General features: G+C 46.1%; 1 protein-coding gene across 1 annotated transcript in view; it reads left to right on the top strand.

Moving 5' to 3' along the window:
• The first annotated feature begins 287 nt into the window (after positions 1–287).
• Positions 288–25381, top strand: part of LOC119450369 (uncharacterized) — a 66359-nt gene continuing 41265 nt past the window's right edge. The window contains 11 exon segments of the mRNA XM_049666486.1: positions 288–1072; positions 1169–1200; positions 3524–3660; positions 4745–4845; positions 4956–5071; positions 7069–7873; positions 9015–9363; positions 14791–17471; positions 17473–18637; positions 18895–19004; positions 19903–19989. Of these exon segments, the coding sequence (XP_049522443.1) occupies positions 986–1072; positions 1169–1200; positions 3524–3660; positions 4745–4845; positions 4956–5071; positions 7069–7873; positions 9015–9363; positions 14791–17471; positions 17473–18637; positions 18895–19004; positions 19903–19989 (5670 nt within the window). The 5' untranslated portion in view covers positions 288–985.

A 25381-nucleotide genomic window follows, 5' to 3' on the forward strand; every position in this document is an offset into this window, starting at 1 on the left:
GTCGTCGTGATGCCTGTTCGTGACAAACCCGGCAACTGCTGCCGGCTTCCAGCCACGCGGACCGCGGAGTCAACGTAGCGTGGCAGCGCGGGTTCAATAACACCGCCGGTGAGCTTCCGTCCGTGCCGTGATTACGTCGGCCTCTCTACCGAGGCGGCGGGCTAGACTTCTCCCAAGGTGAGGAACCGCTTCGGGGCCAATTCGCCCTTTCGCTTGTGGTTTCTTTCTTCTCGGAGCCGGTCGGGTAGTGCGCGGTTTCCGTTTCTGACGAAGTGACAGTGCATGCTCATAGTTCCTCGGAAGAAAAAGCTAACGCCGGAGAAAGTTCAAAGCGATCGCCGTCATGGTTTGGTGCACCCATGAGCGAATATTTTTGCGCTGCCTTTGCTCGGCTGAAGTAGGGCACCGCACTGGGAGATGCTTCCAAGCGCGCGTGTGATCATTAGGCGGTCAGTGCGGCATACAATGTGGCGCGTTGTAGAAGGCCACTTTCTTTCTTTCTTTCTTTTTTTTCTGCAAAAGTGGTGTGGTCTTCTGAGTTTGTCTAAAGACAATTGTCATATAAATGCCTCTTCTTTGTAGCTCACTGCCACTGGTTGCACATATACTGCAGCCGCTGTGCAAGCGTTGCAAAAGCCGCAGCTTTGATGTGCTCTGCGTAAAGTTGTGCATCGATTGTACGCGGCAGCGATCTGGGGGTGCCGGCATGTAAAGTCAAGTTTGGCGGGCAATTGGAAACGTATCATTTATCCAATTGAAACGTTGCCGGTAGGCTGCCATTGCTGTCGCTTTCGTCTGGCAACGAAAATTGATTTTCCCATTTTCAAATTTAGAGCCATCGAACCTCCCTGTTGCAGTTGATATTGGTGCATCTGTGCTTGTATGGCGCTAGTTCTCATATCGATCCTATAATAGCCTTGTTTGCTCACGCTCGATCCGGTGCCGTGTTTTCATTGAAGCCTCCGGCTTCCGCATTGATCGCAGCATGACATGTGCTTCATTTTCCCACGGTACTTTCCTTGCAGGCGCTTTTTGCGTGTTCTGTATGGCCGAAAAAATGGAGCTTAGAAAGGTAAGCTTGTCGGCCTCAGCTGCTGATCGTTGAAGCGGCAATCGTTAAAGTTTGTTCGCTCATGATGTTTTCTTTTTCTCTCCTTGCCATTTTCAGAGCTTGAGAAGGAAGTTCTCAGGGAACATACGGTTGGTTGATTGCACCTTTCTTTTTATATTGGTGTGTTCGTGCAACGTTTTTCAACTCGTGTAAATTTGTTTGTAATGTGGATGGAAACAGGTTCATTAAGTAGAACAGGTTACTATCACCTTTTGGCTCTTAACCATATAGTGGCCAATGTATTGATACTAGAAGCGTGATGTCAAGTCTGTCGCTACAGTGTTGTTCTTGCACTTCTCTACTTTGTGAGCTGCTTTTTCTCCAAGCACATTCATTAGACTACCTTTGAAACTGTTTATATATAAGAAATGTTCAGAGAATAAACACTGGCACTACTAACCAATGCACACATTGACAGCATCACATTTTATTACCACAAGATCGGAGGTTCATATTTTGCTAATGTCAGTGTCACATAAGCTGCCCTTCTAGCCTTTGAATAGTAATAATTGTCTCGTTCATACTTGTGCAGTTCTGTCTTTCCTATGAGCTACATAAAAGCCCATAAAAGCTGTTCACTGCCATTTGGTATATGCTGTGGAGATGGGCTTCTTTACTCTTTCCCTACTGCAGGAAATATGCTAATTTTCAGTGCATAGTTTCAGTTTTATAGTTTGCTGTTTTCTTTCATGAAAACAGTTTGTATCCTGATTGTTAGGATTCTGAGTAATTGCTCCAAGTGTTTTTGAGAATTTAAATGGGACATTTTGAATATGCAGCCCAAAAAAGCACTAGAGAAAGAATAATTTACATTATTGAAAAATATTCAAACAATACAAAATTTGAAATATCCGAAACATGTGCTTTTGCTGCTGTGATAACTTCTATTAGTTAGACCGTGCAAGAAAAAACAAATGTTCAATATAAATTTCTCGAAGATGATGTTAGCATAGATGTTGCCCATTGTTATACAGGCCTTAGTGAGACTCCCCTTATTCAGTAAAAAGTTGGCATCGAGACTGGCATTTGGGCGAGTTCCTACGGATCCACGGTGAAATTAGGATAGCGTGACAAAGAAGGACACAGAATAATAGTCACCAGAAGCACTTTGCCGCAACTAAAGGTTCCTTCGAACAAAACAAGTATTTAAGAGCAAGCAGTACTAACTGTTCATTGGGCAAAAATGTACAAAAACTACTTCACACAGGTGAAAGTCGGCAAAAACATAGCGAAGGGATAAAGCACAAATGACAAAAACTGCAGGCAGCAAAATTCAGAAATAGGCCACATCAGGTTGACAAATCTAGCCAAAAATAAAAGGCAGTTTTCAGTTCATACTGTGCATGGCATTGCTTGTATAAATATGAAGTTGCCATTCAGCAGTGCCTTCAAAGGCCATTTGTCAGACTGTTACATTTCTTGTTGCCCGATAAAGCAGAAGTTCATAAGCTAGCATAGACTTCAACATTGCCACTCATTGACCCTCAAAGTTGTTCATGGGACATTTGTGTTAAGCAGCCACAGCTGCTTTTAAATTTGCCATTGTCAGTGGCTGTATTTGTGCACCTTCAGGCAAGAGGCACTTCAAGAACTGGTCATGTGAACAGTACGTTTTGTTGTGTCGTAGTGCAAAAATTGCTGAATTGAAATGTTGTTTTATGCTATGTGGTATCGGGGATGCATAGCCAGTTTTCGTGGAGATAGTATTGCCAGTGGCCAAAAAAAAATTTTTTTTCAGGGAAGGGGGTGGGGGCAAGAGGGGTTCTTGCACGTCATTTCATGCCAGGTATCCCGGTACACAAAATTTATGAGGGCGGGGCACTTGTCTGGTAGGCCCTAACGCCCCCCTACCCCCCACCCTGGCTAGGGCCCTGGTTTTACAATATACCACACGAAACTTGCATTATACTTTACAACTTGTGTTGTGGTTTAAGTTCATGTTTTCTCACAAAGGCACCTTGGTGCTCTTTGGACAAAAATTAACCAGAACACAAAGGTCAGTGCAACAGATTTCATCGAATTATCTCAAAACTGGTGCTAGTACCAGGATTCCTGCTAAGTTGACATACCTCGGGCACTCTTTGGCTTTGGTTCAAAATTTTTATGTATGCCGTAGACTAATTAGACATTAAGTAGTGAATTCTAGATAATCTTTAGCTAATCAGTGATTTTCGAGCATTCAATGACACCCACCGCTGCTAGTACTGTGATGCCGGAAAAAAGAAATAAAGGGCATTATCATTGTAGTACAGTCTTCTAATTGTTCACTTTTTCTACTTAAAGCAAGTGGTGCACTGCATGAAAAGCTTGAAACATTGAAGAAGTGCTGAAATTTAACAAACATGATTTGCATCCATGGGCTTATAATAAGGCAGTCTGAATGTGTGCGGGGCGTATTTTGTATCTTTTCAGTTCTCCTGTTGTAAGAAGAGATAGCCAGGCTGAAGTCGTACTCAAAGGTTGGCTTTACAAACTTGAGGGAGCGACAATAAAACAGTGGAAGAAACGCTGGTGCATCCTTTCAGAGTACTGCTTGTTCTATTATAAAGGTATGCAAATTAGTATTGCTGTTTCCTAAAGGGGCCCTGAACCACCTTTTATCGAAGTGGAGAAAGACATTTGAAGTGAAAATAGGCTATTTCAGAAATACTTTGCCGCAAAAAAAGTACTTAATGCATGCAGCAGTAGCGGAGTTATTGGCAATAAAACACGGCCTCTGCTGTGCTCCCGTTCCTTCTTGCCCTGCGAAGGCTACGGCGAGGTAGGGCATGGCCACAACGCTGCGCCTTCGAAATATCACCGTGGCGCGCAGTTCAAATTTGATTTTGGATGTTAACGTAGACGCCACGACTTCCGATTTTGGTGGCTATGACGCGCTAAACGTAAGCCAAACGCAGCTGTCCTCAGCAGGCCAGTGGAGTTGTGGTGGCACCCCGCGGTGGCCGCGGTGTAGCCGACAGCAGCGAACAATAGCAGCCGCGTATTGGAATGTGCTTTATTACAAAATAAAGCACACAGAAAAGAGTGTGGATCATGGCTTCTGTTGTAAAGAGTTGAAATGAGAGCGTTTGAGAGAAAGGTGACTTTGCGCTCTGCTTGCGAGCTCCACGCACCACATACAACAACAAAACTTAGCTGAGATGTTCACAGCAGCTTATGCTACCCGTGGACTATGTTATTTCACCAAGCCCGAGGGGTGGTTTAGGGCCCCTTTAAACACTTATTTTGTATTAAGCGTGGGTAACGATACAGAGTACCTTTGCAGAGTAATTGTTCTAAGTCTCTGCTGGGACCTGAGCTTGCTTGCAAATGAGTTGTGTGAGGCAAAAGTTGAGAGCAGTACATAAATTGCTTGCATATGAAATCCTTACTTGTGTTGCCTTAGAGTTAGTCGTTGTTGCTATAGTGGTAGAAAGAAGTGTGCTTGCTTCGTTATCATGCCTTGTGACAATTTGCGGTATACTTAAAGAGCCTTCATGAACATTGTGTCAGTTAAGTTTGCTTTCTGCATTCGGAAGAGTTTCATGATGTAAAACTTTACTGAGTGATATTCCTTTTCCTAAATAATACTTCGCATTCAAATGTTGTTTTGGCATTTTGATGCACGTTAAATAATAAGTTTTAAACTTCCAGGACCTGATGAAGAGAAGTGTTTAGGCTCCATTTTACTCCCAAGCTACAAAATCAGGCCGTGCACAGCTGACGACAAGGTGTCCCTGAAGCATTCGTTTGTGGTAAGTCCGGCTAAAGAGATCTTTCACAGCAGTTATTTTCATCCTCTCAACTTTGTGCAGTCTGTGCAACCCAGCAAAACTGTTTCATGCTACCGTCTCGTATCTTCCAGGCTGAGCACCAGAACACGAAGACATACTATTTTGCTGCCGAGAACAATGCCAGTATGTGTCAGTGGATGAATTCCATGTCCCTCGCTTCTCTCATGCAAAAGGACACTGACCGCAGGTAAAGTGTATTTGATAATGAAAGTCGATTTTTAACCAAGAGGTGGCATTATGCTCATAGAAAGTATTCAAAAGTGAAACTATAAATATATCAAGCCCTTTGATTTCCATGCACAAGTTCTAACTATCACAACGAGTTGTGCCAGTATGGCTGATGATAAATAAGTTCAGCGCATTGGAAAATAGAACGCCAGTAACATGGTTCTGATTGACTGATTTATCGGTTGATGAAATAATCAATTGATGGAGGTGCAAACATCTCAGAGCAATACAGGCTATAAAAGGTGCCATTGTGGAGGGTTTAACCTCTTATTGTAATCTTGATATGTACTTGAAACTCAGTACACAAGCGTTTCTGCATTCTGCCCCCATTGGATGTCACAGGGCTCTCTGCAAATTGTTTTCCAAGGTTATGGTTGCCCAAGTACACCTCATGGTAAATTGTTGCAACGCCTGTTGACAAGCTAAGTTAAAGTTAGCCTTTCACTTTGCTTCTGGTCACGCTTCTCCTAACTAAGTACCACATTTGCTCGAGTATAACGTTGATTGCAGAAATAATGCAAGGAGCGAGTTTGCACTCTTAAGAAAAATAATAAAATTTTAGTATTATGATTATAACGCGAGCTTGGGACTTTTAAGGGCAGCCATAGTCAAGGGTGAAAAAACGGAGGGCAAAAGAATGATTATTTACCAAAGAAAATTCAGAGCCCTTCCCCTGTCGAGAAAATGGGGGTAAGCAAAGCTTGTGGCAAGACGACGCTGTTGCAGGCGTTCCGCTTCGTTTGCCTTAAACTCAGGGTCGGCGGTTCTTCACTGACGTTTGGCCTCAACATCGCGCTCCCGCAACTCGGGGTTCGCGGCTCTTCACCGACATTTCGCCTGGGCTTCGAAAGCCCTCATGCTAGGATTAGCATGTCGACGACGAGCCCTTTCCCAAGCGAGTTTGCGGTACCATTGCTCAAATGTAGCCTGCTCCTCGGCGGAACGCTCCACACGTGGTCTTCCCATCCAGTCACCGAAACTGATCTGAAGCGAGGGAAGCCCGGCGGAGCGTGTCAATCCCCTTTCTTTCCCTTTCCCTCCCCACGACACACCAAACGACCCTGATTGGTCGTGTGCGTCATGTGATCTGGCACTGGCACAGCTTTCCCTGCCACTGCTCTTTCTTTCAGTCCTTCCTTCTTCCTTTATTTCTTGTCCCTGGCTCATACCCGCATATCCAATGCGGGTATGCGCCACATGTGACTTTTTGTATGACTATGCTGTCACCAAAATCTGTAGCGCAACACAAGCTTCGCTTGAAAAACTTGTTTTAATATTGTAATAAGTGTTCACAAGATTGTACATCTCGAAGCTGCACTTGGATTATGAGGGCCACTGTAGCGGAGGACTCCTGAAAAGCTTCATTGACTTGTGGTTCTTTTAATGTGCACCTAAGATACCTATACACATGGGTTTCCTTGCCATTGAAATGCGGCCACCACAACTTGGAATAGGAACTGCGAATCAATGCTCAGGAGTAGATTACCATAGTCACCGGAGTAGATGTCTGTGTTAAATGGTGACAAGTGTAGAATTTTGCAGGTCAGCATTTTGTAGCATATTGCTGACCACGATGCAACAGCCGTAGAAAAAAAATGTCTAGTTATATTTTTGCTGGTAAAGCCTCTTTTTGCTATTGAAAGACTTGAATATCTCTTGTTACATGTATTGCAAGACCGTAAAGAAGTCTGTTCACATTTTGGGGTGGAAGACTTGTTGCTGTCTTGTTGTCCCATCACAACATTGCTACGATCAAGTATGCTCATGTCGATTGGCATTGGATGTTGTCTACAAGTCCTCCCTCATTCAATGGCTCTTCCTGTGTATACTCTTTTTTCTTGTGATGTTTTTTGGTCGCTCATATTTGATGGTATACCATTGAAGAACTTAGGCTTCTTATTGTTGCTTTGCCTAAAGAAAAGACAGATGTTAATGCTATGATTTTTGTTTATGCAGCCGCCAAACACTGCCGTTGCACGGGATGCAAGCTGCAGCTAATGCCTCTCAGGGCATTCCACCTGACTACCACTTCTCACCACATGTAGCACCCCAGAGACCTGGCATGCAACAACCTCAGCGTCCCTCTGACGAGTCCTTCGAAGTTGAGGCCTACTCTGCAGGGGCAGCCCCAGACGGTCATTATCTGGGCAGTGGGGATCAATACCCATGCTCTTACACTCGTAGCCCCATTTACGACCAGCGGCCTCCACCTGCTGCCCCTCGACAGCGCCCATGCTATCCAGTGTATGCCAATGCACCTCCCAAGCCTCTCCGACATGGTGCAACATCTCCAAATGTTGCCGAAGGTGGTGGCTATGATGCCTGCAACAGCTATGAGGGCTACGATTTTTACGGGGCACAGGAGCCCTTGCCCGCTTATGCTGGCCGGCCAGTTTCGGCGCACTATGGAGAGAATGTGCCAAACTCTACGCTGACGTCAACTCAACTGATGAGGCCGCGGTCAGCTGACTTCTTGGAGCGTGATGACGATGGCGAAGAGCCATACTTCAGCAAGAAGAGTGCACCAGCTGTCGCAGCTAAACCCCGCCCAAAGTCCAGCATGGCTCATTACGATTGGGAAGATGAGGACGAGGCTCACGACTGGCGGGGGCAGCAACAGCAGCAGCAGTGGAGGTCTCGCACCATGGAGACAGTGCCACAGGCAGGCGCTTTTCACGATGAGTCACAGATGGGAAGAATGCCATCAGCCAAGGCAGTGAGTGCAAGTGGAAATTCAGCACAAAGCAAAAAGGCAGCTCACGTGAGTTTTTGCACATTTGAACATTGACACTCGTTGCTGACTCGGTTATAAGGATTGGGCATTGTTAATATTTTAGGCTCTCACTAAAACGAACCCTGCACAGCAGAAGTCTCTGGTAACCTGAGAGTTTAAGGATCTTTGTTTAATTTTTCCTGTTGATTCAGTGCAATTTTTTGTTAAAGCTAATTTATAATAAATTAAGTGGGTTTCAACGGCTGTCCCTTCGTGCTAAAGTGGTCCAAAAGATTTTTCTCATTAAATCTTGAAAAACACTAGTGGCATAGTGGCTGCTGTGTCTGGGCACAATTGTTTACGTAACTAGGACATTTCACATAGTTAGTGTTGAAATGTTAAGCATATTTACCTCCTGGCTCTTTCATCGGCTGTAAACTGTGCTGCTTTTGATGTGCTTTCTTTCATTTTCCAGGGTTTGGCAGGGGTTGGTCGGTCAGTATGTTTGGTTCCTGCGAAGTAGGTTCATTTCTCAATAAAGAAAAAGTGATGTGTCTGATAAGCAAACTTGAACCATGGTCTCCAGGCACATTAGCCTAATACTTTAATCACTGTGCCACAGATGCAGGCTTCTAATGCTCACTTATTTCTCAGCTTTACTACTCTTAGCCCGTGGTAACTAATGCTTTGAGATGATTGAAATGCACATTCACACTGATAAACATGTGAATGTGTCTAAAAGCACTTCTGTAAGTCATCTCCACTTGTGAATGTACGCAAAATCACAGTGCAACAGTAAAGCCACAGTTTTATATGGCAGCACCTTCTAGAAACGAGAAAGGACCACATTGCGGTGGAGATCTGAAGGTATTATAATTCTCACCATTGCCACTCTCCATCGCTTGTGACAGTTAGCACCTTGAGATTATTGAAATGGTCATTGACACTTTGAAACGTACAAAGGTATCTAAAAGAACGTCGTGATTAATTCTCGCCATTACCACTCTTCATTCATGCCAGCTAGTGCTTTGAGACAATTGAAATGCTAATTTGTGTCAGTAACGCTATAAATACGATAAGTTTAGTGTGAGTATGGGACCAATGAATGCTTCACTTATGCGAGTTCCCACAGTGCAGGACATCTGCATGATGTTTTTTTTTTTTTTTTCCTCTTCTCGCTTTGGCATAGAAGGAACAATCAATGAAGCGACTACTGGAATGGAAGCAGCGCATGCTGCAGTCTCCCCTGTGCAAGAAGCCAGGCCAACAGCAGCAACAGCAGCAGTACCATCATCAGCAGCATGTTGTGCCTTCTCCTCAAGAACTCCAGTCGGCAGTGCTCCGCAAAACACCAGTGCCCGAGTCCTCGCAGCCGCCCGAGCGGCCTCCGTTACCCGAAGAGTACAGAAGGCGGGCTTCTGAAGGCTCTAGGCCAATGGACGGCATGCCAGGAGGTCACTTCTTCAACACGGAGCCACGAGGAGAACCTGTGGGTAGGGCCCAAGAGTCGTCGGCACCACCAGGACCTGATCTCATCCGTGAGTCTTCTTTTCTAAGTAACTCTGTTGCATCTGTTTTGCTGTGCATGTTTTCCTGTTTACTGGCTTTTGTATTGAGGTTCATTCGGTCTTTCATCACTCACTGGCACAACCAGAATTTTTTTAGTTGGTGACTTGAGTTTATTATGCCATGAAGAGCGGAAACACCCACCCATCTCACTCTTTTTGCTCTCTCTCTCTCTCTCTCTCTCTCTCGTTTTTTTTTTTTTTTTTTCATGAAAGGGCAATAAAGGGAAGGTGTGTAGTTTATGCTGGTAGATTATTGCTCCAGAATTGTTTTCAAAATGAATTCTGATCTTCTCTTACTTGAGTTTCACACCTGAATCCTTGTGCTGTGATTTCAGCCTGTTATCACTGATTTTGTGGCATTTACACACATCTGGGCCCTTTCTGTGCTGGAAAAGTCCACAGAAGTTGCCACAATGAGCCCTTGGTTGCTTTTGGATGCAATGTACTGGTTTTCGTATTGTCAAACAAATCATTGTCATGAGCGGAGGCTTGCTGCCTCTGCAGCAAGCCTCTGCTCATGGTGAGGCTGGCCTGTTGGCAGTTGTGTAATTTATAAACCTAGCATTACTTCATACAGAACATGGTAATACTATGCTAAAGTGTCCTGGTACAGTAAAACCTCGTTACAAGAGACACTCAAGGGACCTGGGAAACATGTCTCTTATAACCAAAGTCTCTTGTAACCAAAAATTCTAAGAACAGCTGAGTAGACAAACTAGATCACTTTATTATACATCAGTATCAAAGTGTGTTTGAATACATCTGCAGGAAATTGCTCAGGATGGCTTGAAGTCATTCATAGTAGTTTGTTTTTTAGTGACTGCAGATTATATAACCTTCCTTCCCAACTTCTGGAGGTAAAGCACTTCACTTTACAAGCCTTCCTGGTGCTCACAGTACCTTTGAAGTGCTTTTAGATGTTCGTCAGCTTCAACTGCCGACACTTTCTGCCCTGCAATGTCCTCGTCGTCCTCCTCCTCCTCTGGTTCATCTTCTAGGGCACATGCACCATTTACTTGCTCGAGGATTGCATGATCTGTAAGCTCTTCGGAGCACATGAGGTCCACATCTGCAGAGACAAACTCCTCGAAAGATTCTGGAACATCTGCAGTCTCTTGGATGCAGGCCCAAGCTTTATCTTCAGGGCAGTTTTCCACGGGATCTTCCATCCTGGGTTGGATGGAAGATCCGTGTCTGGGTTGGTGTCTCTTCAAAATCGTAAAGAACTTACTCTAGGGACCTACAAAGTTGTCCTTAGTAACAGAGTGTCTCTTGTAATCATGTCTTTTGTATGCAATGTTGTTAACATGGTGAACATAGGAAAACCAACCAAACCATTTTCAAATGTCTCTTATATCCAAGTGTCTCTTGTAACCATGTCTCTTGTAATGAGATTTTACTGTAACTACAGTTGTAAAGTTGCCAAACTACATCCAATGTACAGCATTAAGATTCTTTAATGGGGTGTCTAAAAATTATCACTGGTTATTTTTTACTTCCCTCTCAGCTTCCCAAAATGTGCCTGTAATAAATCAGTCATAGAACTCCCTATGAGCATGGCTGCTTCCAGGAGTGAAAATAATGATACCGTCTTACAGGAAGGTTATATGACCTTTGCGTGAAGTTACACTCGCATTCAATCTCATTGATTTTCCGCTGCTCAGGGCATATATTTAATGGCATTAGACAAAAGGAAGTTTGCAATCAAATAAGTTTGAGCAACTCATTAAAATGTGTTTCACAACGTAACATGTACTCAGAAGAGTACCAGGAAATAAATAGACGAACAGCAGAAGCAACACAATATGCAAATTGAAAATGTTAAGTATTGGGTGCCTATTTTTCCTTAATACAAAGCTGCTATTTGTTTGGCTGTTAAGCAACGGGCATCATGTTTGCATGTTCACCATGCTCTGTCATACCAGCCATGTTTGTTGACAAACATAGGGTTCATATCTCGCTCAAGTTTTGGCTCCAGTTCTATGGCTAAGTATGCCTTGATTATTTATGTGAGTGTGACCTGGAAGTTTTAGGTGATTACCATAAACCTCTCAAACTGATTTTAATGAAAGCAGTTGTTTTGTCAGAGCTGTTGGACAAGTCCTGTGAGACTGTCTATACTATGCTAAGGTCATTCAGGGTCTTCAGTTTGGACTCCAGAGAAAAGCAGCATGCATGTAATCACTTGGAGAAGAATTTAGTTTGTTGCTTTCTATTGCACGAAGGGTAACAAACTGGGTGCTGTATAGAGGTGAGACCCCATAACTCTTCTAGGAGCTTTTTATATAGGCATAATGAAAGTATATATAAAAAAAAAGAAAGCGGGAGAGAAAAAAGAATGTTTGCAACAGTACAAATCTATTGCATCTTCATTGATTCGGTGATGCAAACATGAAAGAGCGAATGTTAGTTTTGTAACAAATAAATGACTGTTGCTATGTTAGATAATGTCGCCAATTTGTTCACAATTCTGCTGCGGCATACGAAAAGGAAAATGAACCATAATTAGTGCGGTCGTTCAGCGCAACTAGCATGTTTTGGGTTGTTGATCATAGTGATTGTCTGATATTCTGATAAATAAATTTTGCTGGAGGCGTAATTTTGTAAAGCTAAACGAAAACATGGTAACAAATGCAATATTTTACTGGTTGTATGCTAAGCATGCAGTAAGGAGTCTATGCTTTGTAAGTAGAATCTAGCTCGTAGTGACTACATCAGCTGAATGACACCTTAAAAAAAAAAAATCTTCCAGAAGAAAGGCATTGTGACCAGGGCTGGTATTTTGTAGTGATGCCTTTCCAATGCTAATGCCTTTTCGCGCTTGGTCAGTGGTCAGAGCGACGGTTCGCTCACGTTATCAACGGGATCAGCCGGCAGTGAGCGGTGGATGACAAGACTAGTATAGAATAAAGCATAACGCATCACTACAAAATACCGGCCCATGTGTGGAACAAATATACATAATGTATATTTTCGGCTGATTCTCTAGCTGTGCCCCTTTTTTAAAGTAAAGCTTTATATGTCTAGGCGAAATCATATATGGCTAGGCAAAATCGCCTGTGTACAGAAAACTATCATCATCAGCATTGGCTCGAGCGTCGTCGTCGTCTTCCGCAGGTTGCTTGTTAGCACCCCTCGGGTTGCGCTCGTGCTCGGCACGCACTTGTGCCACAGCTCCCACATTCGTTGTCGCCTTCTTCCACAGCTGGCTGCGTTTCAGCTCATCATTCCAGTGTAGAATTTCACTTCTCTTCTGTCGTCATAATGAGGAGGCCACATTACAGGGGATATGAGCCGTTACGGAGGATATGAGCTTAAGGGGGTATGAGCCATTCATTGTCTTACATAACGGACAGATTTAATTTTGAAGTAATTTAATTTCGAAAAATCGCAAGTGGCAATGGCGGACGAATGTGAATGCTGCTAACCACGCCACCAAGCAAACTCTGAGACATCGAACGCAAGCGACAACGGCAGACTGCGGGCATACCGTCAGTGACGTCATTCTCTCCATCGCAGCCAAACGTGTGTGTAACTTCCTAATTGAGAAATACTTTAATGAAGCCTCGGGATTATTCCAGTGATAAACACTGGGGCCGCACGTTTCAGCTTCGCTGGTTAACCATCTTCACGGAGTCGAAGGGCCGACCAATTTAAAAAAATTATAATTATGAGTCTTATGTTGGAAGCAAGCAGAAGAAATCCTTTCAGTGGAGAAACTTGTCTCTCCTATGTTCCCAATAAGGCCATTGGATCACCATCTGACACCCAGAGTTTCAATGTTAACAGCTAGAGCGCATCCATGCTATCCATTGTATCGCCCAGTAGCCCACTAAAGCTTGTACATTTTTTTTGCCAGCTTCACAAGCTTCTGTATAATATTGAAGTATTAAATGCATCACTTACACAGCAAGTAATGCAAAACATAGTATATATACAAGTACAAACTGTGGTAGCTATCACAGTTCTCACACGCCCTCACGTTGATCGAATCAATGGCTGAAATTTAATGCCAGAGAAAGGTGGTCATGTTGCGTTAGTCGGGTCGGGAACAAATGTATGCTCATTTGTGTTCTCTGCCAGCCCATGTTGCGACGCTTGTGGTGTTGTTATGGGCACCTTTGAAATGTAGGAAATCACAATGCAATGTTGAAATGCTGGGAGCCTTCTGCCTTTCGTGCTATCTCACAGCCCATCATATTAATAAATATGAATTTCTTCGCATAAATGCTAATACGAAGTTATTCACACAAAGATAGTTGCTACATGTGAGAACTTGGAAATTTCTTCGCAATGTTCACGAGCCCAGTAATAGAAATGCTGCACATAGCTGAAAACTGTGCAGTCTCTTGCTGCTAGATATTTAGCTGGTGTTGCAGCCCGGGACAACCTGTACATGCCAAATTCTCAGCTGGCAGCATCTGACTGGGAATGAACTCACCATTGCAGAGTCATGATTATATAAATTGTCCTCCTGTAAGAAGCTGCTTTGCAACATTGGTTGGCGAGCAGAAATGTGCATAGCACTCAAGAAATGCAGGGATAGTTAAAAGAAGAAAACTGTTTAGCCATAAATTTCAAGAGGAAGGCTCTCTGAAGTGCAGGTTGACAATTTGGGTGAATAATGCTGCCATCTTGAGAATCGCTGCTGTTAGATTGTTTTGCAGACAGTGTATCTTGTGGTTGCTGTAATGTGCTAAAGTTGCTAATTGTAGGAAATTTTATGCTTCTGAACATATCTAATCTTAATTTTGTTTAAATTGCCAGCAAAGCATATCAAACCTCGTTTGTCTGTGCTGGTCCCTTAGGAAACTACGTACAATGTGGCGATCTTTTCGAGAGGTGCTGTAAACCTTGCATTACCTTCTTACCCTCATAACAATATTGAGCTGTCTGTGAGCAGTGACATGAGCAGATAGATTTTTCTTCTGAAATGATTCCTACTCCATTTTTGGGAGTGAGCATTCTAGCCTTCATGGAAGATGTTAAGTGGCTTTCCTATTGGCTCCGGAAGGTGTGCAATTGTTGCCCTCTTAACAATAAGAAGCTTTTCTGCTTTGGTTTTTGTCCTGTGTATGCACTTACTTGAGCTTGCAGTCACTGGCATGCCTGTGCCCTGCTTAGCCATTATTTATTTAAGAAGCTTGAGATTAATTGTCTTGCCTTCTTGACCAAGTTCTACCATTTTGATACTGCCTGTCCACTCCGTGTGACTACTATTTATGGTAGCCTGTTGCATCGAGGCCTGTCTGTGTTTTGTTGTTGTTGTTCATGATGTAGCATGGTTAAGTTTCACTTTCGTTGAACCTGTTTTGTTCTTTCTGTTTGTTCCCCTTACCCCCTCCTTTTTTTTTCTTCCTTTTTCTTCATAAAATCCTCAAAACAACAAAACAAAAGAGCATGCAAAGATGTCACCTTCAAGGTACAGCGACAGCCCGGATTATGTTAACTTGCGGAACCTTCGTTGTGATCCGGAATTTTACCACGAGAAACAGTCTCAAAGTTACACACCCCCCGTTGTGCAAAGCCAGAAGCCCCTGCGTTCCTGCCTGAGCCAGTCAAGTGGTGACAGGAGACCGTTGCCTGCACAGCATGAACAAGCAGGCACTGATTGGAATCAGCCATCGTCAAAAGTAGATCAAAGCTCTACTGGTTTGCGGGGTGAAATCTCTTCGTTCAGTCACCGTCATGATTCTCATAGCACAATTCAGTCGCGTGCCTTTAGTCCCTTTGAGAAAGCCTACGCCAATGAAGTACACAGCAGATCTTACACTGAAGCACATGACAAGCCTTGCACTGAAGACAACCGTTCTAACGTTTACGACACCGCTTATGTTCATTCTGACAGGCAGCTGAGCCCAACTAACATTCTCGTGCAACGAGGCAACCAAAACGCAGCTGCTAGTAGTCAAATAAACAGGGGAAAAACGGCTCAGCTACTGCATGAGCAGTTCACTGAAGCCAGGCAGACAAGTTACTCTTCACCAGGTTCATCTTTGCCAAGGCACCAGAATGATGAATCAGCATTTCTTGAGGAAAAGAGTTTGCTGCAAGGTAGGCAGGTCACGTCCCCTCACGGCAGCACTGTTAGAGACTCCAAGGGTGTCCTCAGGCATCACAACACGCGGCTGTCGTCTGATGACCGTGCCACTGATCGGGACAGCAGTCTGTCAAGGTCAGACCAGGGCTTGAGCAGTCCACGACCTGATGTGCCTCAAGAAAGGCTCTATGGCAATGCTGACATGTGGCTTCACAAGAATATCTGTGGCTCTTCACGCACGTCACTGCGAGCTAAAAACACCCCGCAGGATGAGGAAGCATTCTACATCAAGAAAGAAGACTATTACAAAGCTTCACAAATGTTCTATCCCAAGCAGCCTGCTTCGAAGACTCTTCTAGGTTCCGTTTCTGACCTGGAAAGCAGTGGAAGCGGTGCTGCTGAAATGGAGACCTTTGACAGCCGTTACCGTCGCATCTCAGCCACACCGAAAAGTCCGCAGTGGGAAATTGACAAGGATGTCGGACTCCCTGTCCCTGACAACTTGGACCTTTCCTTCCAGTCGACTAGCAATAATTCTGTCTTTGAAGCATCATGCGAGTGCCAAACACCAGGGGATCAGAGCCCGGAGCTGTTCCAGGGCACTCTGCGCCCCAATCGAACATACGTGAGGGACCGGCAACCCTCCAAGAGTCCCATGCACCTTTCAAAAGACCTTGGCAACGACACCGAAGCAACCGAAGTGAAGACTCCTGTGGGCAACTCAAGCTTTGAAGAAATGAGAGCTGCATACCAGAAAAAGAAGGAAGCACCGCCTGTGAACATAGTACAGGACAGAATTAAGTGCTTTGAACCCAAAGATGAGAAGAGTCCAAACCATGGTGAAAGTGTTCGAGAAAGCTGGGAAGCTGCAGAGCAAAAGCAAATTGGAGACAGAAACGCATCATCATCGTGCAATAATGAAAGTCCACAGGACATTGAGTTCAGGACCCGTGCTTCTGACGCTGAGAAGATTGACTCTCTAGCAAAATATGGCAGCACGTCCATCCTTGCTAGCCTACATAGAAGCGCAGAGTTGAACCGAGAGGGCGCACAGCATACACATGGCGATCAGCTCCGAGAAGAACAGGTGCAAAAGCCAGACACAGTTCTGTTTCTCAGGCACTGTCCGCAAGAACCACCTCCTTGCTCAGTGCAGTCTAAACCACCTGAGGCGCACTACCTTCCCATGGGCTGGCTGACAAGTGAGGCAGATTACGTTTCCATGAATGTTGATCTTAGTCCTGGTTGCTCACTTGAAGAGCCAGTTTACAATGAGCCAGTGTTGCCAGTCACTAGCTACGCTCATGAGTCCTACGGAAAGTCTTCACTGGCTTGTCAAATCCTTAAATCTGAAAGTTCAGGGTCGAGCAGCAATGGTTCAGCTGAAAACATTTACGAGCAAGTCCAACAGACTTCCGAAGACTTGCATGCCATGCCGTACCACAGCAATGGGAACAGTGTACAGTCTAAAAGAGAAAGTCCCCCTGTTTACGAAGAGCCATACCGACTGGCACCTTCACAGCCTGAGAGCAAGTCACCTGAGAAGCCGAAGAGTCACGAGTTGTATATGAAAGACGGATGCAAGCAGCTTGTGAAGAAGGCTATCCCAGATTTGTTGCACCATGAGGAGGTCAAGGACTCTGGAGCCTCAGATGCGGACGATGAGGCTAGCCGGGCCGACTTTGACACTGCCACTTCATCTCTGCCCAGCTACCAAAAGGAAATTCTGAATGATCATTTGTCTTCTGTACCTCTTCGTTCACCGGCACAGCCCTACTTACCTGTTTACACATCACACACCACAAAATACTCATTCAAAAAGGAAAGAAAGCCTGATGATGCAACATCAGTACAAAGTACTGATGCTTTTAAAGAACCTGAGAAACGCAGCCCAAGCCAGCATTCCAAGTTTGTGTCCTTTGCTGGAACGGCCACATTGACAAATTCCAAGATGAACCCTGATGCATTTGTCAAAGTTTCTTCTTACCAAAGCGAGAACAGGCCCACTAGTATTGGACTGTTAAAAAGCCTCGACGGCTGAGACGAGCTCCAGTGAGGCTGGTTCTAGCTTGACCAGCTCTGTGGTTAAAACAAGCAGTGCAGATGCCTCGCTTCGCAGCTCCTCCACTCAAGGCAACTTTAGTCAGATTTCGTCGCCCCTTCTGTCTACTGCCCCTGACGTCTTGCCATCGGAAGTTCGAAGTGTTGTTTCAGAGTGCAACTCCAATAAGGTGCTAAACAGTAGCAACAGCAGCAGCAGTGCACCGTACTACTACTCTGACATCTTTGGCGACAAGCTTGGATCGGCTTTTGGCAGCTCAGCGGCACGACCTGCTAGTCAGCAATCGCGTGCAACACCCAACATGCTCAACAATACTCGTGATGTGACGTCAATGTCCCCACATTCCAAGGACCATGTTGGTCGCAAGGTCAACAAGATCTCAACTCCACAAGCTGGGCTTGGTGTCAGCCATACACGCACCCTCAGTGAGCCGCAGTCGACAGCTGACTTGGAGAGCACCCTTCGCGGTCTCCTCCACCCTGCGAACACCCGCAAATTTTCTGACGCCGAGCGCAACAAGTATGTTGCCGGTCACACTCTCGAGAAGACATCACATATGTCACGCTCTGTTCTCTGTCACATGCGCAGTAAGCAGGCAGCTGAAACGAGCCAGCCAATATCGAAGGAATGTGATCCCCCTGCGCACCACTCTGAAGAAAGTGCCGGATGTCGGAGCCCTGGGAGGATGCTGCCGAGGCGTCTGTCTCGCTCGCTGGAAGACATCATCGACAGCTCACCGGCAGAGCATGTGAGCCGCAGCAAGACACCTGTGATACCGACATGCTGTCAAGACGAGCCCTACTACGAAAACGTTGGGTTTGGTAGTGCACGTGCACAGGCGCCACCTTCGAAAGCACTCAGTGGTGCTAGCCCTCAGGTGTCGCCAGCAAAGCACAGTGTTTACGATGGTGAGGATTTGTGCAGGGAGTTTGTGGCTGCCAGTGTGCTGAGTGACCCACTTGGGATCCTGAGAAAATCTACTGGACAACTTCCTGCTGAAAAGCAGCAGAAGACAGCAGCTTGCAGCAGTGACTTCATGCAGATGGGTTCCTTGAGCGCCAGTCTGGGATCGCTGAAGTTGTCTTCGCCCGAGCGTCAGGAGGCTCCTTTCTATTCCAGCTGTAGCCCTCAGGTTGAAACAGGTAAACCACATTCTTGTTTTCTTTTTTTTTTTTTCTGTGATAGCAGCCACTTTTCTAACAGTTAAATTATTCCTACTTCGAATTTGGCCCTGCAAACCTGCACGGATTTGTTTATTTGTTCAGTGTGCATGTTTATGCATTTTCAGCCTGTGGCTTTCTTTTTTATAATGTATATTTATTCTTTTTACCACCTCATGGTCATGTGACTGCTGCCTCTCTCTGTGTCTCTTTAATTGTCTTCTATAATTTTCTTGTAGGTAAGCGCTGCTGGTCAAATGACTTCCCGAAGACTGCTGCTCAAGGCGATCTGCACAGGCACAGTATTGACAATTTGCACACCCGTGGAATGGAAGTTCAACCAAAAAATGTAAGTATGCATATACTAGTATATTGTGTTTGATGGTTTTACCTGTCACTTTATCCTAGTGCCAGACTTGTACAAATTACAGAAAAAAAGTAACTGATTACAATTACAATGGCACAATTACTTCTCTAAAAATGTAATTGATTACAGTTACCAATTACTGACCCACAAATTTAATTGAGGAATTATTCAAAAGTAATTGATTACTTCTGCGTTACTTTCCTTTCAACTTTTCATAACATTGCACAGTATACCGTAAAGGCAACGAGCTGGCCTGGCGAATTCAGCGTGTCCTCTGCAGCCCTTCATACATTGCTTATGTTTACTAGCAATTACTTTTCAAAATTTTTATCGGTCGTCTTCCCTCATTCTTGTTGGGAAGACATTAGCAGCGGCACTGAAGACTCGATCGATGTGCGTGCTGGCGAGTAGGGCGGTGTTGTCGTTATTCAGCATCTGTGTCCTCTGTGAAGCACAGCGCTTCATTGTTGCTGGGACTTGAAGAAGATCGTCTGATTGGGCCAATGAAAACATGTAAAAAAATACAGAATCATCCCTTGGTGATATCCTGCTATTAACAGCCTAAGTGGCTGTCACTATTGAGACATACCAGCACCTGTTCAATTTGTCAGTCTACATCTGGTGGAGCGTTGACATGAGGAAACAAATATTGAGCTCCCAGGTTTGCCTGTCTGGTGTACTGTCTCATCAATAAAGTAACGAATTACATGTAATTGTTTACTGAAAGAAGTAATTGAATTACAGTCAGCATTACAGAGTAAAAATGAAATTATTAAATTACAGAATTACCAAATGCAAGGATTACAATTAAATTAGATGTAATTCGTGCACACAATTCTGCCTAGTGCACACACTCATTAGTGTTCATGCATTTTTGCAGTCTCCTGAAAGGGCCTCTCAGCCAACATCTCCGTCCAGTCCAAACCTGAGCCATAGCATTTCGGCTGGTGATCTACTAGGAAAAAGCGTAAGTTTGGAATACCGTATTTACTCGCATAATGAACGCACTTGCATAATGAACGCGTCCCTAACTTTTACAATCAAGGAGTATGTTAGAGTGAAGCTGTATATGGCTAGCCGATTCGCCCGTCTCTTGCCTGTGCGCAGAAACTATCATCATCCGCAATGACTCGAGCTCGTCGTCTTCTTCCTCAGCTGGCTCCGTTGCCGCTCATCATTCCAGCGTAGAATTTTACTTCTCTTCTGTCGTCGTAATGCGGAGGCCGCGTTTACGGGGGTATGAGGCATTGCAAGGGGGTGTGAGCCATTCATTATCTTATGTGACTGAATGATTTAATTTTGAAGCAATTTAATTCTGAAGAATCGCAAGTGGCAATGCGACGACGGCGGACTGCGGGCATACCGTCAGTGACGTCGTTTTCTCCGTCGCAGCCGAACGTGTATGTAACCTCATTAAGAAACACGAAGATGTGACCAATAATTAAGAAAGACTTTAATCTACCGTCGGGATTAACCCAGTGATAAACACCAGGACTGTACGTTTCAGCTTCGCTGGTTAACCATCTGTACGGAGTGCTTGGGCCGTGATATTTTTTCTTTTCCTTGCATAATGAACGCACCCTGAACTTGCTGCCGTGAAGTAGGAGAAAGACAGTACGATTCGGCGTCTGATATGGCGTCCGGCGGGTACGATTGTGTCGGCGTCGTATCATGTGTCTCCTACATTTATTGCGATACAATTACAGTAAAATCTCGGTGATACGAATCTCGCGGGGTCGCGTGAAATATTCGTATCACCCGAAATTCGTGTCATCAAAACATACACAAAATCAAGAAAAAATGAATTTATTTTTACCAGAAAATATTCTTAATAGTGGAACCCCATTGATACCTGAAAATATTCTTAATAGTGGAACCCCATTGATACCTTCCTTGCTGCTGCGTTTTCCCAGCTGCCACGCCGCGTTTTCGCGGTCCCGATCTAAATCTCATTGACTTCCACGTACAGTCAAATCACGATAATTGGAACCCGAAGGGGCCCGAAAATTTGTTCGAACTAAAAGAAGGACGTATTTTTTAATTATTCATGCACCAAAACACGATGCACGAACGATACGAGTCGTGAAATATCGAGCGAGGGCCACGAAACTGCCCACGCCGGCCAAACTGCCCGCGTTGGCCGGCGTGGGCAGTTTCGTGGCCCTCGCTGGCCAGCTGGGCGGCGCTGAGTGGCCAGCTGGAGCGGTGCCAGCTCCCTGAAGTTTCGTTTTCTGCCGTTATCGGGAAGCGGGCGTTTGCCGGCGTGGGCAGTTTTGTTGGCCGGACTGGGACATGCTTCCCTGTGCGCCGCAGCCGCAGCCTGTAAGGTCAACACGTGACTAGAAAATAGAGGAAGCATAAAGGAGAAGGGTTCACTGCCATTTTCCCTGCGTGGCTGAGACGTCGGCACGTACACGCATGTTGCGGCGCAACGCAGAAACGGCGACCTTGCCATTTGAGAGAGGGTAAAATTTCCGCCGCATTCTTTTTTTGCTTTCTTTTCTTGTTTTTTGTTCGCGCGCGGCATTGAGGGGTCTCCTAAGCGTTTACTCTATGGCGGTGCCGGAGCAATGCCCGTCGGAGGCACCGCTGCGTGATTTGGCGCGCTGCTGAGAGCATTGTTGGTGCATGGTATGTTCGAATGAACCGTTGCAAATGCTTTCACGTTCGATTTACCGGGCGTTTTTCCACAGCCGCATGGCGTAGCTGCGTGTCTGTGCCAGTCGCTCCGCTGGCTCGGCCGCCGCTGCTGTTGATCACGCATTCGTATGATCTGCAGCGGCGCGGCAACAGACGATTTTTTTTCTTATTGTGAGCAATGTATTTCAGCCGGGGAATGTTACAAATTCGTATCACTCCGAAATTCGTACCAGCCGGGATCGTATCACCGGGGTTTTACTGTACAGTAAAAGCTCGATGATACGAATCTCACGGGGTCACGAAAAATATTCGTATTAGCCGAAATTCGTATCATCGAACCACAATTAAAACTACTGTTGAATCTCGATAATTCGAACTCGAAGGGGCTCGAAAATTTGTTCGAATTAAAAGGACGTATTTTTGAAGTATTCGTGCACCATAGCACGATGCACAAACGGTGCGAGTCGTGAAATATCGCGGCGCGCAAGCGCATAGCAAGCGCGGGCCACGAAATTGCCCACGCCGGCTAACAGTCGCTTCCCGATAACGAGAGAAAACGAAGCTTCAGGGAGCGGAGCGGGCGGCGCCGGCACACGGGTGCTCTCGGAGACCATCGAAGGTGAGGGAGGAGGGCGGCAGGGAAGCGGATTTGGCCGCGTCAACTCCGCCGCTTCGGTGGCTCCCCTCGCCCTCCCTCTCAACTCCCTCGTAGCTCTCTCACCTTCGACTCCGTGCACACTTCTCCGTGCGCGCCCGCCGCCGTGCTGGCGCCAGCTTATTTTAGCCGCCCCCTGAAGTTTCGTTTTCTGCCGTTATCGGGAAGCGAGCGTTTGCGGGCGTGGCAGTTTCGTTGGCCCAACTGTGCCTTCGCCGCTGCTTCCCTCTGCGCTGCTGCCGCAGCGTGCAAGGTCAACATGTGACTAGAAAGTAGAGGAGAAGGGTTCACTGTCATTTTATCCGCGTGGCTGAGACGTCGGCACTAGTGTGTGCTAGAATACGGTTGTCTAGAACACTCTAGTCGGCACGTACACGCTTGTTCCGGCGCGATGCAGAAACGGCGACCTTGCAATTTGAGAGAGAGTGAAATTTCCGCCGCGGCTATTTTTGTTTTTTTTCCCGTTCCATCGCGTGCGGCATTGAGGGGTCTCTCCTGAGCTTTTGTTCTGTGGCGGTGTCAGAGCAATGCCGGTCGGAGGCGCCGCCGCGTGATTTGGCGCGCTGCTAAGAGCATTGTCGGTGCGCGGTATGTTCGAAATAATCATGTTCGAATTCGCTTGCTTCGCGTTGACGTTGAACGAAAGCACGTTTTTCATGATAGTCTCGCTGTGCAACAATTGTGCTCAGTGTTGACGTTGCGAGGCCTAGCTCCTTAGCCAACTCCGTCCGCTTCCTCTTGGGATCCTCATCGACCTTTCGAAGAATGTCTAATTTCTCTTTAAAGGAGAGTGCTTTCCGCTTGCGAGACATAGCTCGCTGCGACTAGGCAAAATGGCGCAAACACGAAGAACGAGGCCCGAAGCGCAGCAGCCACTCCATCTGACGGCTCGCAGAAAAGGAGGAAAAGTACAAAAGCACCAAAAACGCCACCACTTCAAACTCTTCGCGCCCAGTCACGGAGTCCGCGCTGTCCGGCGCTGCGCCTCCACATCAAAAGAGGAGAGAAAGCGCGTGACTGCGCGCTGTTCTCTTTCGCGGCCGTCGGTGAGGCGGCGTTTATTCGTATCAACCGACGCAGGCTGAAAATCGATTCGTAACAACCGTTCTCTAGCACGTTGCAAAGTAATGGGGCTCGGCCAGGACCACAGAAAAATTCGTATCATCCGGAAATTCGTATTAGCCGTGATCGTATCATCGAGCTTTTACTGTATATGGATACGGCAGGCGCATTTTTTCCGTTGGCGCCGACAGTCATGGCCCAATCTGCCACGTTCAAGGGAGGAAAGCAGGGAGGAAACGCGCCGTATTCTGTCGCACGCATGGTGCTTGAGGAAGGAGAGGCAAGGGGGCGCCACAGCAACTGCGCATTGCATGGCCGTGCGCGCCCTATCTTGAAAACGATCGACGTCGGGGGCTGAGTCTAGGTGCAGTGGCAGCTGATACCTTGGTGCATGCTCCGTTCTCACCACTCAGTTTGCGTTAAAACGATACACAGCACGAAGGTCACTTCGCTCGCTGTTGCTGCCGGGCTTCCTCACGCCTTTCACGGGTCGCCGTTTGACGGTGGTTTCGCTCGCGAGCGGCGAGATTTCCTTGCTGTAGACAAGATGGGCCAGGGACCCATTTGTGCTGCAGCTGTACAGCGAAGTGGCCAATCAGTGACCGAGGGGTGGTCACCCTGGCACCGACGGCAGCCTTACCGCCGCTGATCGTTCGGCGGCGCCGATATCGTCGCTAGGCCTTCTCCGGCTCACTCGAAAGCTAAAGCTGACGGCGCTTCGGAATGAATCACCGACGCTCACCAGCCGCGATATTTTCTCACCGTTGTTTTCGCTCTTCGCTATAATTATACACAAAGAAGAAAATGCGCTGATATTAGCGACGCCGTCGGCTGCGATGCGGGCGCAACCGAGCCGGTCGTCTGCCGCCGGTAGCAGTGCACTGCAGCTGAGCTCGACAAGTATCGGAGCTCTCGTTCGTGTTTAACGTTCGACAGCGGATATAGCTTTTCATACAATGTAGAATTTACGCGTCACGTTATCTAGCGGAAAGTATTTTACTAGGAACAGAAGCTGCTGGTGATGCTATCCATGCTATGCGACTGGTGCTACGTTTTTCAGCACAGACAACTAGCGTATATGTTTGCACTAGAGCTACGGACAATTTTTAGGAAGTTTTAAAAGTACAAGAAGTCCTTGCTTAGTAAAAACAATTGTTCTGTTAGCGCAACATTTTGCAAAACTGACTGGCTAAATTCGGGGCCAAGGATCTGGCCACATTGCGCCACGCTTGAAATACGTCAACGCCGAGAGTCTCTTGTGGTTAAGAGCCGTCAATAAACCTTGTTGAGCGTTCACGCCGCGTGCCGCCAGCCGGCGCCGACGCCGAAAATCGTCGGAAATCCATTCCTTGTGGTTGGGCCTTTAAAGATAAGCCGACCGAAGCCGCGGCTCTGCAGCCGGCTTTAAGTCAACAGTAATAAAAGGTCCCAACAGATGGCACGAGAGCAGGGCGAACGCCGGAAACTTCGCCGGTTTTGCTGAATTCAATTCAGAATTCAGCAAAACCTCCATTGCATCCATCATGGGAGGACTGAGAGGGGAGGGGAAGAGCGTGAGGGGTGGGAGGGGGTAGAAGAGAGGGTGTTACGTATCAGGGGTGGCAGAAGACTATCGTCTTTGGACGTCATTTGCACCGAAGCAAGCAGATATGCGGCCAATTTTTTTCTCAAACAGCTTGCTCTGTAGCATGTGTGCACTTAAGCTAAACTTTGGAGGCCTTCTTCAATGTAGGAATTGCAATGGTGGCTTAGAGAACTTATCATCTATGAGCCAATGCATATAGCTGTCTGTTTGAATGGTTCGCAGCGCCTAGAATTTTCTTTCAAATAGTAGCCCTCATTGTTGAACAGAGCCACAACAGCCTGTACTTTCCTAAGAAACACTTCCTTTACCCAAGAAATATTATGGGGAAGGCAGCATACACCTGGCAATGCGTAAAGCTCGCAAGCTGAGCGTGACGTCAGCTTTCTCTCAAACGCTCTCTTTTCAACAGAAGCCATG

Source organism: Dermacentor silvarum, chromosome 4, assembly GCF_013339745.2.
Source record: "Dermacentor silvarum isolate Dsil-2018 chromosome 4, BIME_Dsil_1.4, whole genome shotgun sequence".
NCBI lineage: Eukaryota > Metazoa > Arthropoda > Arachnida > Ixodida > Ixodidae > Dermacentor > Dermacentor silvarum.